At 37.5% G+C, this 17,276-nt stretch overlaps 1 protein-coding gene across 3 annotated transcripts in view; it reads left to right on the plus strand.

Moving 5' to 3' along the window:
* The window catches only part of LOC148837396 (uncharacterized), a 53,638-nt gene extending 36,793 nt beyond the window's left edge, over positions 1-16,845 (plus strand). For all 3 annotated transcript variants that reach the window (XM_088911571.1, XM_088911572.1, XM_088911573.1), the window contains 13 exons: positions 1,171-1,314; positions 1,524-1,613; positions 2,327-2,533; positions 4,138-4,242; positions 5,265-5,417; positions 6,288-6,455; positions 7,043-7,216; positions 8,024-8,113; positions 8,872-8,955; positions 9,626-9,744; positions 10,271-10,379; positions 10,962-11,125; positions 13,188-16,845. In XM_088911571.1, coding sequence (XP_088767697.1) covers positions 1,171-1,314; positions 1,524-1,613; positions 2,327-2,533; positions 4,138-4,242; positions 5,265-5,417; positions 6,288-6,455; positions 7,043-7,216; positions 8,024-8,113; positions 8,872-8,955; positions 9,626-9,744; positions 10,271-10,379; positions 10,962-11,125; positions 13,188-13,278 — 1,698 coding nt within the window. In that variant the 3' untranslated portion in view covers positions 13,279-16,845. The remainder of the gene's footprint in view (positions 1-1,170; positions 1,315-1,523; positions 1,614-2,326; positions 2,534-4,137; positions 4,243-5,264; positions 5,418-6,287; positions 6,456-7,042; positions 7,217-8,023; positions 8,114-8,871; positions 8,956-9,625; positions 9,745-10,270; positions 10,380-10,961; positions 11,126-13,187) is intronic.
* Positions 16,846-17,276: the final 431 nt, after the last annotated feature.

Genomic DNA, 17,276 nt, shown 5'->3' on the forward strand with positions numbered 1-17,276 from the left:
TCTTATTCCCAGGTCATTAGCCATCTTTCATATCTTTAAAATCTTTAGACCTCACTCTTAATTCTAAGGTAATGGACACATATGATTATGTATAGTAACTGGGATGACTACAAGGTTTTGCAACTCATGCATATAAAAACAAGATAATTTCTAAATCTTTTACTGAGTGGAATATCCCTTTATCTCAATGCATTTTGCCAATTTGTACTTTAAGATCTTGATTCTGTGATAGCAGAACTATTTTTACTGGCCCTTTAACCACATAGCAGTGGCAAATTTCACTGACGCATTGTCCTCAAAGCATATCTGTATATCTCACAGCAGAATTCATTGGCAAGTGGTAACTTGTGCAGCTGCAGAAAATCAAACATAAGCATCTGCTTCCATTGGACCAGAATTTTCAAACTAATGTCCTAGCATGGTGACAAGGTTGTATTGTGAGAGGTGCCGTAGTTTGAATGAGACATCAAACCAATTCCCTGACTACCTGGCACAGTTTGAAGGAGTAGTAACCTGGGCAAAGCTGATTCTCAGTTTAAACAATCAGGCCTAACCCTTATACTGTAAATCCCCCCATTCCAAAGCCAATGACTCAAGAGGGTGACCAACAACATAGGGGGTTAGAAAGGGCCATTTGGTCATTAAATCAAGGTTTCTACTTCCTCATCATTAAAGTACTACTCATAAGTGATAGAAACTGTAAACAGCCATGTTCCGGATAGGTACCACTCAGGTCTTGGAAAATCTGTTGTACCAAAAGTTACCCCTTTATAGAGTCACTGAAGTTTCTCTTTTATAAAGGCAATCTGCTGTATAGTGGGGCTGCTGGTACATATGTGCCAAGCATTTAGAAAACCCCAGCTCGGCTAACTGAGAGAACGACACTCTGACCTTAAGGAACCCCACCCCTCACTTTTATTGGGAATGAGCTAAGTAGCTGCTGCAAGAGATGAGGTGGGGGTAACGGGAGGAGTGAGAGGGGAATGCACAAAGGAAAATAAAGAAGATTATATATATATAGATCTAACCTTCCTCCCAAACCTCTGTTGTAAATTCCATTTATACATACACATTGGAATCTAGAAAAAGTGAGACCTTTCATTTGAAATTCCACATTGTTCTTCTCCCTCACAGCCTTCTAAATTGCTGTTTAACCCTTTTAATCCCTAGGAAGGCCTGTCTCCTTCCACATCTGAGAGCAACCTCTTCTCGCCCTCCTTCAACAGTACGAGCAGCAGTCCAGTTCCTTCTCCCACAGTCCTGACCCCGCGCAGCCGCTTCACCGGCTACGACTCCCTCACTAGGGTCAAAGGGGTGAGTGACTGAAGCCTGAAGCAAGAGCCGCGCGCCTGAATAAGCCTTGTTGTTCCAGGTTGCTTCAAACAGTCCCCCGCCAGGGGCAGTTGTATCCGATAGGTAGTTAGTGATGTGTGGATGTGCGTTGCGTAACAGGTTTCTCGCCCAAACAATACAAACAAACAAAATACTATATGTTGATATCATTTCTTTTACTTTTTGAACAGACAATATCATCTCTGTCTTCAATGCGACCTGGAATGCAGAGGAGAGATTATATTGAGGAGCTCACAAGGCTTTTAGACACATGCCAAAAGGTATTGCCATTTTCACTTACTGTCATCCCACAGTGAAACAGTGAAATAAAGAACTTAATTCTCTTTTTTTTTATCAATGTGATTTTTTTCTTTGCTTTTTTGTACACCGTTCAAACTGGGATCCCACTTGCATTTTAATTTTAGAGAAGTTCAGATTTTTCAAATGTTTATTTCTTTTATATGATTTCATGTTGTGATCACTAATTTCTATTGATTAAATCGGCCTTCAGACGCCACTGTTCTTTTTACACGTACATCATAAGCAAGTCGTTCGTCATAACATTTCTGACAAACCTTTTCAGAACAAACACCTCTGAGCCTATTTTTGAACTATAGAACAGACTTCCTTCACAGTGATATGAGCTCAGTCTCCAAAAGAGCAAAATTTATAGGAATGGTGTATTTAATTTAAACCTCCTCACTTGCGAGGAATAAAGTGGAGAGATCGGGTGTTGGAGCGATGCCAAAAAAGATGTGTGATTAAAATTTGACCTCTGTCCAAAATACTATTTGAAAGCTCTATTACCTCACCTGTTTGTACTTGGCCATTGAGCACTTTCTACTGGCAACTCACCAGCTACAGACAGTGAGTGGTAAAGTTGGGTTTTAAACCAGATGGGGATGCGTTCTGTGTAGAGTCTTTTTTTTTTGCCATGCAATGGTGGAACAAGAGTTGCAGGTTGGTCTCAATTTGTCATTGCTGCTTCTCCCAGAGAAACCAGTTTCTGGAGGCAGAAAGTATTGAGATGAACAAGGAGAGGAACCAGATCCGTTATGAGATGAGAGGAATCCTTGTGAACAACGAGGACCTGCTCAGAACCAACACTCAGATGCAAGGAGAGCTGATGAGACTGAGGGAGAGGATAATGGAGCTGGAGAGAGAAAACACAATGATGAATGAGCGATTTTCACAGCTGGAGGTAAAGTACTTATTCTGTACACACCCTCACACCCCAGCATGTCTCTCTACAATTCTTTTTAGGTGTTGTTTTTTGTGGAGAGGAAACTGTAGTTTTGCAGTGGAATTCAGCTGGCACCCTGGTTTAGTTTATTTTAGGAGGTACTGAATATTACAAATAGTTGTTTTGAAAAGGTGATCTCGGTTCGACTGAGAAGGAAGACTGGTTCAGTTCCTCTCAAAGTCAGTGAGTGCAAAAATAATTGTATTAGAGCCCAACAACAATAATTTAACCATCTGGCTGGTTCTCCAATCCTGCTTTTAATTTGTGAATTTGTTCTAGCACATACTGGACAGAATCTTGCATGTATAAAGTGTAAACCTACAGGAAGTCTGACTTTAAAACCTTTTGTCGTTGCGTGGAATACCACACAAGTATGCCAGAAACAAAAATCTAAAAATCCTAGGTCACCATAAAATATTTTTTTTTTAATTATGTTATAGCTTGTAGCTTATTAGCAGCAGAGTAAAGAAACACAAAGGACAAACCACGGTTATTAGTTTATATTGCAACACTTTATCAGCCAGAATTTGCAAACACCTGTGTAAATAAATGCCAGTGGTGCTCTAACCCACATATTTGACACTTCATATTCAGTCTTAATTTATATGTACAGTATAGTACAGAACATACGCTGTAATGGTTCTTTAGAGGCTTTTGCCAAGTGTATGTGTTGTTAGAATGCGGTTACCCTGAAACACGAAAACCTGATGAACAGTTCTCAGCTCAAGAGAAAAGCCACTTTATGGTGGTTTGAAGAATGTAATCTTTTGTTTTGTCGCCTCACTGTATCTGCCTTGCACAATCTAGATAAAAACTTTCACTTTGATTCATTGCATTTGTGAGCTGTGCACAACAACTTGAGCTGTTTTCAGACAGACAGATCAGACAGACTGATTTTCCTTAATGATATCCAGCAACTAAATTGGCTGCATTCCTGTGTTAGTTTTGTGTTTCATCGTAATTTGCCGTTAAAGGCGTCCTGTGAAGTAACAATAATTAGAAAAAAAACAGTTTGCTCAAATGCAAAACATAAGATTCACTTCAAAACTTGTGTGATTACAGCTGTGAAGGACTTGAAGCAAACTTGAACTCAGTTATAGGCAAATTAGCGATCACTAGATCTGTCTAACCAATTGTAATTGGTGGTTTTGGTGCTGAGCTTATTAATTCCTGGTTTTAACAGTAATTGAAGTGTTTCTTTGTTCTAATATGTAAGGACTTAGGAAAAATCCATTGTCAATTGCAAATTACATTTATCTGTTCATTTCCCATCTCACGATGTGGAATGTCTGGATTTGATAGGCCATTTTGCCGTTGAGCAGCTTGTCATTTAACCTCTTGTTTTATCCATATGTTTTATGGTGATTAGTCATGTTATCAAGTAAATGACTACCTGCCATTTTCTCTAGTAATTCTTTATCAATATGAAATGCTGTCAGATCCATACAGAATCAAAATAAAATACAGTCATTCATCTATGTTCCAACTAATGAATGTAGAGCACATCAGACTGACTCGACACAACAGTTTTGTGACATGATCTGTTCTTTTTTTTTCTACAGTCTGAACTTACAGAGGCAAGAGAAGTGATGGTCGAGGCCAATGCTCAAGAATATGCTTTCAACTTCTTACAGCAATCTTTAAAGAACAAAATACAAGATGCCGAGGTAAGGCTAACTACTTTTTCTATCGAAACTGGTGCATGAATGTCATTAAATCACTACTAGAAATAGTGACTACTAATATGGAGTAAAACCAACAACCTTATTTTGATCTTGTTTTGGCAAATATTAGGGCAAACAGTATGTTCAAGTAGTACATCATGGCTATTTCCCCTGTTGAGGATCTACCCAGATGTTGGTCAGTTAAGAAGCTTAGTAATATTTAGTGGTTTCGTTTGAGAGTCTGAAAATATAGCCCAGAGAACATCCACTGATTATCGGTTTTTCACAGAGAACTGTCAGATTGATGGATTCTGCCATTGCAAGCTTCGAAGCATATTTTTATGGCTTTAATGACAAGGTGTCTTAATTATTTCATGCATTTTGATTGCTTTTTATTTATACAGACCTAGATAAAGCTAGTACTTTTAAGAACTGCGTCATGTTTATTTTTTTCAAACAAGCTTCACTACGTGCAGAATTCAGAAGCCAGTATTCTAACCACGTCTTGTGCAAGTGATCAAGTTATTCCTATCCTGGAGTCCTTGCACTGGCTTCCTATCACGTTTTGTGTCAAATTCAAAGTCCTCTTGCTCACCTAAAAGGCTCTGTATGGCTTGGCAGCTCAGTACCTGTCTGACTTTATATCTTCATGCTCCCCATCTCGTAAACCTTCATTCATCTAGTTAATCATCTCTGTCCCCCAAGCCCATCTACATACAATGGGTGACAGGGCCTTCTCCTGCGGAGCCCCAGAGTTCTGGAATTTTGCCCCTACAGATATTAGAGAGTCACCTTCCCTGAGCACTTTCAAATCTAGAATCAGAACTTTCTTCTTTAGAAGGGTTTTTGTTTAATTGGTTCTGTCCCTTTGCTTTCCTACTGTATACCCCAAATCCTTATGGTTATTGTGTAATTCTCCTGTCTCCTTTTATTGTGTGCTTTTTTTTCTTAATGTAGAGCGCTCTGAGAAGCCATGTGTTGTAAGCCAAGGTGCTATATAAATAAACTTTATTACTACTATTCAGGAAAACCTGGACAAACAGAACCAGCATGCTCAAAGCCTGTCAGAGAAACTGTGGCTTGCTGAAAGAAAGCAAGAAGAGTATGAACAACAGAAACAGGACCAGGATAAGATGATTATGGAACTGAACAGCAAATTGCTCCGTATAGAGACAGAGGTACTGTGCCATAAAAAAAACTCTGTGCACTACGGTTTCAGCTGTAGTCTGTCTCAACCATTTAAAATTCCATCACATTTGTGGAATTAGTAGAGAATTGAAATAAAGCATCCATGAATGTCTGCATCGCTATTCAAAAAATTATATTTGCCATATCTTCTATTAAACTAGATTGGAGTTGGATATATACTGTACTGTAGCTCATATTCATGGCTGATGTACAGTTCCTATAAAAAGTATTTACCCCCCTTGGACTTTTTCAAACTTTATTGTGTTACAGCATGGAACCATAATGTATTTAACTGAGAATTTTGCCACTTATCAACACAAAGTTGTCTATAATGTCAAAGGAAAAAAAAAAAGGGAAAAAAAAATCCAGGAGGTGAATGCTTTTTATAGGCACTGTAATTCTCAGATACTTACTATCAGAACGTATAAGTAGAATAGGACTCAAGGGGGGCCTATACCCTTGACGGGATTGTAGCCATCTCGGAGTTTAGAGATAGTTTAGACACAATGAATTATTCTAGCCTGTGTGGTTTTGGAAGGTTCAAGGAAACTGTCCGACTCGGAGAAAACCACCAGTGCTCAATGTACAGTAATTACGATATATCTTCCTGTCAATATATTTTCCATACAGCTTCAGAGGTCAGTGAGTTGCTTGTTGTTAGTAAAGATGTGTGGTATAGTGTGACTAGAAAGCCACACAAGGAGTCATGCCTTCTAGCTAGAAGGGAGCTATGGAAAATAAATGTGCTGTATGTAAGTTTAGATAAACAGTTTTGTTTTTGCATGCCTGTCAGTGGGCTGAAGCTGAGGTTTTTTCACCTAATCATCATTTGATGGTATGCTGTGTACTGTATCTCATAGCTGGCAGAGGCCCTGCAAGCAGCAAGCCAGGCCACAGCAGAGCTGAATCTGTACCAGAAGCTGAAGGATGATTCCCAGCTCCGTATGAAAGAGCTGGAGGAGGGTGTTCTGCAGAAAACCCAGGAGCTGCAGAGGGCTCAGCAGACTGTCAGCCGTTTGCAGGGGGAGGTAATGTTCAGTTCGGTTTATTGTCATATGCACAAGTTCAATGAAATGCGTATTTATAAGTGTCTATCAATATTTTGAACAAGATATTCAAACATGCATACAGATAAAAAAGATCATGATAATGATTTTCTGTTTTACACAAGTTGCAAAAGTGTCTTTTACTACCTGTGATTATCTCCCATTACCACTTCAGTGTACCTAGTATAAAGCTTTCAAAAGGTGAGAATGAGCAATGTTAATTCTGCTTATTTAGGGTAACTAAATGTTATTGTATACATGTTAATTATAGTATTGTAACTTTGAGACAAGAAAGTTAAGCAGCAAATATATGCACTTATATTTACTATTATAGTTAACATAGAATCATTATGGGATTCCTCCTTCCTGGTTACTGTTGGGACCTGTTTAGATCAGTTTTGCCTTGGGTTGACGGAATTGGAGAACGACTTCCTCTGTCCACAAATTAAACTTCTATGGGTGCGAATTAAGTTTTTCTAGAATTGAAAGCTATTAGTGGTCTAACAGCATCACTGAGCTGGGCCTTATGCTGTAAACCTGAGCTCTGGGTGGTTGGGTGTGCTGTGCAGGTGTCCGACAAGCTGTTTGATAAGGAAAAGACTCTAGAGGAGGAGATCCAACTGAGAGAGCGCCTGCAGCTCCAGTGCAAACAGGCTGAGAGGAGCCTAGAGGACCTACAGATGGAGCTCCAGACCGCAGCACAGAGCAAGGAGGAACTCACCAGACAGCTCAGGCTGGCTCAGGTACATGGGCAGAGTGAACTGTCAAGGGGCCCTTTTACCACATCCATACTTGGATACATAGTATATCCTTCTTTTTTGTTATAGAGTGTTTTCCCACTCTTCTCTTATTTACCTTACTTTAGTTTCCATGGCATCCTAATGATTTAACAATACGTATACATAGTTTAGTGAACATTTATGTCAACTGAATGTCAGACTAACTATTTTTGCAAAAAGGTTACTTTTTATTCTTTCAGAACAAGATTCCATCAAGCAGAACGAATTAGAAAACAAGAACATAGACAGCAAAGGCCCTCCCCCAACCTCTGACATCAGTCCTTCCACTCTCAAAGTGGTATTAAATGCAGGGAATTAAAACACAAACACATATGGACATTCCCAAAACTTTTTTTTTTTAAAGGAGCCTATAACACCCCCTGGATTGAGTATACACAGGAAGCTAGGGACAGGCTCAATGTGATATTGTTTACAAAGGGGGAAATATTCTCTATGAAGACAAGTGTATATTTTGGTTATTAAGGGCTTTGGTGGCAAAATGTGTATGGTATCAAATACTATCCTAGGCAATAGTGTTATTTGCAGCCTTTAAGCCCCCATTCAAAATATGACCTGTTTCTAAGGGTTTGTGTAAGGCCTGTAATAAATAAAACATAAATAGAGAAGAAATTCCTTCCGGAGAGACATAGACATGCCTTTCAAACCAGTTCCATTTTATTTTGAAGAAGGGGAGATGTTTAAAGAAAAAAATAATCAGTATTAAAAGCATTTTGTTGATTAACTGTGGTACTGTCCATGTTTGTCGCACAGGAAAAAATTATTGAATTGGAAGGCGACTTGGAAGAAATGCATGATGCCGAACAAAGGTTAGCAAGCAAGCACAAGAGAGCCGTCGAACAGGTGAGCTTCCCACCTCCTTCCGACCTCTGACCTGTTGTTCTACATCTCTGTAAACCTTGACGTCTGTTTCCAAACTTCTGGGCCTCACTTCAGAACTAGTGAGCTGTAATTTAACGTGTAAGTACATTAGGACAAGGTCTTTCTTATTGCCGACACCATTGTGGTGTTCAATACAGATGTGAAGAAGAGGCAAGAGTATAGTGATGTACACAGTTACATGTGTTACTACAGCAGAATTATCTTCCTGAAGCCTGATCTCGTCAGAGCTTAGAAAATAAATAGTGCTGGCCTGGGTCAGTACTAAATTGGGAAACTTCTGAGGAAAATTAGGTTGATTCTGTAAGTGCTGATGGTAGACAAATAATTGGCAGCTTTCCCCATGTCCCACAATTTCCAAACCAATAACCTAGTTTAGTGACATGGGACACTGTGCTGTAGGATGTGCTATATCAACCTGTGGGGGTTTGTTAATTTTGCTAATTTTGTTATTAGCAGTGGTGGTAGTAGTTGTATTTCCAAGCATCAAATTGGAGGTGTTCTAACAACTTTAAAGTAACAGTTTTTATTTTTTCTTCTATCAATGCACCTTTGCTGTTTCACCTTGGGCGATTTTGTCAAATATAAAGCCCAGTTCTCTAAGACTTTAGACTTTAGCCCAGTTCTCAAGTATTACAGATATAAAGCCTAATTCTCATCCAGGATTGAGAATTACATGGGGTATGTTTGTTATTAAAATAATAACACTTTGCTCTTTACAGAATGAGCAGCTTCAGCTGAAGATGATACAAGAAAGAGATTTGAGGGAACAGGTGGAGTGTGAGAAAACTGTGTTGGAGAGACAGGTATACATCTGCTGCATTTATTGTAATTGGAGTGCAGGAAAACGAAAATATGTTCCATGATCTTTACCCTGTTTCAGTTACACACATCCACACATCATAACTCACCACAGCATTTCTGTTAAAACATTTAATGTGTGAAGGAAAAACTAAAATGTCATCATGAGTAATACAGAAAAATTGAGAAACAGTTTTGACAAGCTTTTTTTGTTTTTAAATAACACCTTTTGAGATTGCTTTGCAGTTATTAGATTAATTGCAGTTTTTCGTGTATCAGACTTTTATTTTTAAACATATGACCAGATACCACCACGTTTTACGTAGTATCTGCTGATGTAATCAGTGTGCTGAGAAGTAACCTTCCCTCACAAATTCCTTTACAATCTAGTCAGTCTTAAAGATGCAACAACAGTGAAAGTCTTGTTATGTCCTGTTTTATGTCAGGATACCAGATGGACGAGGTTTTTTCTGGATCGGATAGGTTTGAGGTTCCAGTTTCAGTGTTCCAAGATTTATCATACATCACTTCAAATGAGCTCTTTATTACCCATTAGTGTCTTCTGATGTTACAAGTAGAGTTTTCTGAAGGATACCGTTCATTTGTGAAGAACAGTGAATGTGAATGTGGCTGCAGACAAGGCCTGATTGTACTCAGTTCACTCTGCTTTTTCAGATCAGGGACCTGCGCGTTGAGCTGCACGAGCTGCAGAACTCAAGAGTACAGGAGGAGGTCGTGTCTCGGGCTGAGATCAGGGTGAAGGAGCTGGAGAGTTCCTTGAGAACTGAAGAGAGGTCAGTGGAAAAGACCACCTGAGCAGGATGGTTCATTCTCTGGGAGCACTTTTTGAAACCAGCTTACTGAGCTGTCTGCTTAGTCCTCCTTTATCTATGAGCTGTTAGTCACCGTGTATGGCTTCAGTGTGATTCTCCCTTTTTGATAATGAAGTATAAATGTCTATTCAAAGTTAATTGAACAGAAGAGTGCAATACATTGTAAGGGCTCTGGGAAAACTGCCCCACTAAGTTTTCAAAGTTGATACCTAGGCTTCAATCAAGAAACAGTTGAGTCCTTAGATCAACTATCTTAGCTTCTACCACCGGTAGAAAGGTATATTGGCTGAATGACCTCCTCTTATTAATAACATATTAAAAAATAAGTCAATAACATATATCTAAGAAAAACTGCAGTATTATCCTTTACTGATTTTGACTGTGAAAATGATTTTGTATATGAATGATGAATGTTCATCACAATTCTAGGTGTGCGAGGCAGACTTTTCTCATTTTCATTGACTTACCTAGCTGTGTTGCTTTGCAGGAATAAAATTGTGCTGACTAACAATATCGGGAAGCTGGAGAGAAAGATTAAAGAGTTAACTGATCAGCTCGAGGAGGATCACAAGCTAGCTGAAGAACAGAAGGACCTGGTAGGAGAATGAATTTTCCACCACAAGGAGGCAATACAGAGTTGCCTAGATAACTATCAAAACACTGCGTGTGTGTGTGTGTTCCATTTTGAGGCCGCAATCATGTTTAACTTTGTGTTCTTGAGAGAGGAGTTGTTTTGCAGCTAAATCATTTTGTGTGACATGCTTTTTGAATGTAATGTGAAGACCTGTTGACAGAAAAACAGCAAGTATCGTGGGATAGGGGTTTTGTACATTGAATAACTGGGCTCAAGAACATATATAAAGAATATTTCTGACAGTGTTACTGTGGGTGTGTGCAAAGGGCAGACAGTAGGCTGCACAGTGTGAGTAGATGTGTTTTTATATTTCTGACAGCCTCCTGTCTATACTGACCCTCTATATGCATTCTGATTCCCCAAGAGTGGATTAATTCAGTTTTACTGCGAATTATTATTTTTGTTGGCCAAACTAGCCTTTTATTTTCTCAATACTATCTTTGCTTCGTCTTCAACACTCTGTGGCACTGACAGGAAGTGAGTGAGTTTGTTTTGTGGTAGTTGAGAGTGTCCATGTCACTGATGGCCATGTCTGTGGTTTCAGATGACCCAGAGAATAAGGTCTCTGAAGCGCCAGCTGAATGAAGCTGAGGAGGAGATGAGCCGGCGAGACACCCAGTACAGACATACCCAGAGGGAGCTGGCAGAGGAGCGTGAGACTAACAGCCGCCTTCAGAGACAGCTCCTGGACCAACAGATCCAGCTCAAGTAAGATCTTATCTGGGATTTCAATCACAGGCACCTTCTACTGACATACTGTACTTCCACAGACCTTTATCATCCCCACTATAACTACCAGCTGTAATTCCTGCTAGAGATCCACAGACAGATTACCTGGAACAGCGAACAGGGATATTTTGACAAGCCAGTTACTGTTGCTTAATCTATGCCTTACCTTGGATTTTCAGGATTCAAGCGTGACATTGCTTGGTTGGCATGGTGTTGCAGTGGCTAGCATTGCTGCCTCACAGCGCTGGGGTCCAGGGTTCAATTCTTGAGGTGCTAACTGCCTTGGTTTTGTATATTCTTCCAATATTTGCATGGGTTTCCTTTGGGCACTCCAGTTTCTTCCCACAGTCCAAAGAACGTACTGGTAGGTTAAGTGGCTTCTGGGGAAATGGGCCCTGGTGTGAGTGTGTGTGTTTGTGTCTTTGTGTGTGTCTGCCCTGTGACGGACTGGCATTCTGTCCAAGGTCTATCCTGCCTTTTGCCCATTGCTTGCTGGGTTAGGCTCCAGTTTTCCCGCAACCTGGAATTAGATTAATTGGTTAGATGATGAATGAAGTAACATGGCTCTTTGAAGGACCAAAGCAATCTTAAAGTGAAGCTGAATGCACATTTAGGAGATTAAAGAAAACAAAATTTGCAGTCAGTTTGATTGTTTTGTCCATGAATGTCTGTGCTATATTGTCAAAAAAGGCTGCGTGTTTAGTAGCATCATAAATGATGATTGTAATCATTAACTGTGAACTAAAATGGAATAAACCCAAATATAATAATCATCAACCAGACAGAAGTAACCTCAAATGAAGAAAAGAGATTTTATGTGATAAGTGTTTCATAAATAATCAAGACATGACATGACATGAAAATGTAAACTTTCATAAATCAGACTGATTTAGAGGGTGGCTGTGCCAGTGGCTGTATTCACTTTCCTGTTATTTATCTTTTTAAAAACATTTTGTTCTCATAATTTGGGAACGACTCAGAGTGAGGATGCACTGCTTTCATGTCTAAGCTATATTGTTTTCATTCTTTCATAACAAGATTAATTAACTTTTGTGTTGATGTACTCCATTACAGATGGGGATGTGTTACAAATGTTCACACCTACTGTACAAATATGTATTGGCCCTGCAAGCCTGCCCTCCTTTTTATCAGGAAGCTGTGTAAAACTACTGCAGGATGAAAGACATAACTATTTTATCCCTGAGCTATAACAGGGCTTACTTTAATTAACAGAGTTCATTTAAAGCTGTTTGGTATTGCATGTGAGCATTTTCAGTCAAAAATTATCAACAGTCATGAATAAAAAGTGTTCAATTGAGTCTGTTTACACCACAAAATATTCCATATGTTACAGGAGAGAGTGGTTTGAATGCAAACCTAATGATTTTGAGTTTTCAATGAATATGAAATTTTGGTTCCTTACTGCACTTACAAAACAGCACTGACAATTGTCCAGTACGAGTTTCTTTAATGTTGTCTTAATGTTCGTTAACATTTTCCTTTTTGAAATAAAGAAATCCTCCACTTTCTGCAAGTAATAGTGGTAGTGTTCTGCGTATTCAGTAGATTTTTATAATAGCATGCTGTAGCACCAGAACGCTAATGATAGTTCATGTGTCTTAACCTCGAAAGAATTTTATTTATACTGTTTGGTAACAAGTTTACTTTTCTATGCAAGTACAAGAGTAATCTGGGACTAAATTCTTAGGAATGCTGTTTTTGCGTGCAGATACTGATGATTTAATCATTTCACTAAGACACTTTGCAGTTATGATTTATGTATGACATAAATGATTTATATTGATTATAAAAATCTCATGACTTGACATGCTGTATCTTCTTAGTCCATCTTAATGCACACGTAAAACAAGGTCACATAGTATATTGTAGTTAGACTGCCATCTTCAATACATATCTTAGAACAGTGCTGGGCTGTTAAGGTCACACTATGAGGAGGGGGAAGGGTAAGATTTCTTTGCTCTATATTCAAGATGCAGCTTGAAGCAGAAAGAGACAAGTCCTGTTTCTGTTCTGTCTGCAGGAGAAAGGAGTCAGTGATGGTGAGACAAACCCTGAGCTCGCTGAAGCTGGACCTGGACAGCCAGGATGAAGATGAAGAGCTATCAAAATAGACCAATAAAAAATCCCAATAAAGTGCCTGTTGCCAACAATGGCAGTCATCTGGACTTACACTGGACTTAAAATACATGTACTATACGGTATATAGTAAACATTAACATAGGAAAACAAGATTTTATAGATTCTCCAACATTCTATAGATTGATAATATCTTCAAATGAGATACAATATGAGCAAATTATTTGTTTCATAGAGCCATCCTTGTCTTATTTCAAAATCATAATTTACAAAGTGTGATGCAGAAATCCATGATGCTTATTAAAGATAACACCATTGTGGGGCACACACTTCATTAGATCACTCTCCATTACATAAATGCAATTGATCATTTCCCTCTGTCTTCTATTAGCTGGTTATTTATTTTGTGTGTTACACAAGAATTTCAAAGTCATCTTAAACTGGGTCTGTAATTATAAGTAGATTTTCAGTACTTGTAAAAATATCCTACATTAGCCCTACTGTGCTCATTAAGTACTATTTTAACATTTACTTGTATTATTTATATCTTTAATAAAACTTTAAGAGGAGGGATTAATTAATCTTCTGTAAGGAAATACTTAAAATGTATAAAAAAGTAGCTGAGGAATAAGAAAGGGAGATATTTTGTTCTAATTGAGAAATGAGAATAATACTATAAGTGTATTTCAGCTTTCAGAGTGATTTGCCTGTGAACTGTTTTAGCCTGACTGTATATTGTATTTCCTGGACACCTTTCTCACTGGTACAGAAAGCCTTGTGGAGTTAATGATGATAATTTTATATCAATATTGTTCTAATATTGATATTATCATCATTTTAACATTGAGCTTTTTAACATTACAAATAAGCTTGCCTATGTATCCATTTAAAACAAATGTCTACACTGTGTGTTCAAAGTGTTACTTTGTTGCACTACTCAAACCCACCTCTCCCTGATAAAAGCTACAATTTTCAACCTTTTGTCTGTCAACAATGGACTGAGCTCAACACAGAACTCATAAAAAAGTTACATTTCTCTACTACTGTACGTTGACTTGCCTTGTTTATGGCAACCTTTTGAAGTTTGCAGTTGAATTAGAAACTTATCGTTATAGATGATAAATAATTTGTATAATTAGTTTTTTTTACACATTTGTACCCCGTTTGGGGTTCTTTCGCATAAGCAAATTTCAGCTTTCATTCCAGTCACTTGAGTGGTTAACGAGAATTAAGAAATAAATGGTGAGAATCATGAAAAGCGTGAGAACACTCATCTGTTCTGTTTTTAACACCTCTTCTTGTATACCATATTGTTAGAAATGTCAAAATGGTACTAAAGTTAGACGTTTCTGCACTGACAGTCAACCTTACAGTTTTGTTTTGAATATCCAAATTAGTGGATTTCATACCAGGCAAGTGAACATTCGGTTTACACCACCTGCTGCAGTGACATGCCATAGAGGTTTTGTTTTCAGTTTTATGCCTGTTTTTAAGTTTTATAACTAATATTTTGCAGGCTATAGTTCGTCCTTCAATGTTGGTGTCTATGGTTATTTTATTTTTCTGTGTTATTTAAATACTGTACATTGAGCATGTTGAATTAAGCTACCAAATGTGCTGTATATATTATTTTGGTGTTGGTAAACCTTTTGTGTTGGAATGTTGGAATGTGTGGTTGATCTCAGTTGTGTATTTTATTCTCTTTGGAGAGACGAGACGAAAACTCATCTTCTGCACTTTCATTATGCCAAATGTGGGGAAACTTTAAAGTTAATAGACAAGGCCAACTAAAAAAGCTCTGTGAAGTTGAAATACATTCAGCTGCATTTCTTATACATTATATGTTGTTAAGAAACAGTTATTCCACTGCTATTGCTTTTCTGAAGTGCCTAAGAATACAGCTCAGTTGTACGTAACTTTTTTAGATAGTTTCAGGGTAAAAGTTCAATTAACTTTTTTGGAGGAAAAAGTGAGGTAAATATGGGATGAAACTAATTTGAAGCCTGTGATGCAAAGTAAATGTCTTTCTCTGCAGGTGTTGTCTTTTCGCTAAAATAGTCACCATCTTAAATAGTTTTCTTACCAATTAATGAAGCATCCTTGAGGGCAAAGAACTCAGAGGGGCTAATGAAATGACACAGAAGGTGATGTAATAAAACTCTATACATGTTATTGATTAACTGTGAGCAGATACATTTGCTAATGGCATCTGCTACAGTATCATTACCATCTTTTATTCGAAATGTTAATTGGAACTCATTTGTTCTGGTTTTTAAAATAGAACCCCACTGCACAATCAGATTGTTTAAATTGCACTGAGCCCACTTTTGTCATATATTTTTGGACTGCTGTTTTAAAAGTTGAATTGAATGATTTGCACTATCCACACCATGAGGATCAGCGATTAAAGATAAGTAAAAAAAAAACTGGATAATGCTCAACAGCTTCATGATAGAGATGTTTTGCTTTCTATCTTGTAATTTATTGATTTTTTTTGTCATAAATGCACTTTAGAGTAGTTTTATTGGAGCTTTAAGCTCTTTGTTGTTTGAGACGTACAGAACATACTATATACAGTACTAGTATATCTATCCATGGAGATAAAGTAGTTTAGTTTGGTAAAGAATTAGTTATTCAGTGCAGGTATTGATGAACAGTCTAACAGTTTGTAAATGAGAAAGCCTTGCAAAGCTGGGATTTTTCTGCTCTGCTCCACAGAACACATTTTTAACAATTTATTTAGAATGTAATTGTTTTACTGTATAATATTTACCCTGATTTGTGTTTCATGTACATTCAGAACTAAATTATTTTAAAACATTTTAAACTTTTAAAAGGTCTTGTGCATAGGGCCATATCTACAGTTCATCCCATTATTTTGTCATGAAATAAGTTTTGGTTTCCTGCCACATTCAGTATTTGTTTCCCAAGACTTTATTAACATTTGGACCATCAGCCCACAGCATGTTTCAGGTATGATTTTGGTATAATCAGCATGAATTGCTCAAAGACCAATGATAATACCAAAAATAGATGGTGAAATACTGTTGATACTATATATGTTGATACTTTAAGCCTACAAAATATTGCACAAATGTTTCTTTTAAAAAATCAGAAATAATTATAAAGCCCATGTAGAAAAATATTCTATTTTTCTATATAGTATATTTGGCATTTTTTTTTCATATAGTAATTATGACCGGGCATTGGTTTTGTAAATGGAGTCCCTGCCATTAAATTTGTGTTGATAATATTTCCCTACTGGATCAATGATAATGTGGTCAAAAAGCAATATTTTTATCCATGGCTGATTTTGTGTAGACAAGAGGCTGTGTTTACTTGAATGAGGGGTATAGATCCTTTCTTAATGTTCTCTGATTTTAAGGCAACAGTCTTAACACTCATTTATAAGAATATTTCTTATATGTGCTGAGAAAACGGAAGAAACAAAAGCATGTACAATTATTTCACTTGCATTCTCATCTTTTTATTTGAAAGGTCTATTTTTAAATGTATTTATTCTTTTATAAAATGTACTCTTGGTGAATTGAAATAAGCTGTTATATAGAATATCATTATTAAAACCCGTCTGCTGTACCCACTGAGATCATCATTTTTGTACTTCTTTTTATTATTTTATCACCCAGAACTTTACATTAGTGTCAAAATATGGATTAGTGCGCCAAGACAGCTTTATTTCTCTTTCCATCATAAGCGTTTGGGGTTGCATATTCTACCATCAGGCCTAATAGAAACAAATTGGTTACAGTCTGTGTTTCATTATTTCCTGCATATTTTTTTCCAGAAGACTATCCATATGGAAGAGTTTCATTTAATTGTCAGATTAATAATCCCCCAAATAGTGACTTTCTATTTCCTTTTATGGTCCTAGAGTGTTTGCTACTCCCCTTGTTAAAATAATTTTCCAATTAGATCCTTAGTTTATCCAGGATACCTGAGCCCCAAGATCGTTAAAATATATTAATTTGAGCAGCATGCTTTGAACAGATCCATGTTGTACTACACTTATTAT

The sequence above is a fragment of the Atractosteus spatula genome, chromosome 3 (assembly GCF_055471065.1).
Source record: "Atractosteus spatula isolate fAtrSpa1 chromosome 3, fAtrSpa1.hap1, whole genome shotgun sequence".
NCBI classification, from domain to species: Eukaryota; Metazoa; Chordata; class Actinopteri; order Semionotiformes; family Lepisosteidae; genus Atractosteus; species Atractosteus spatula.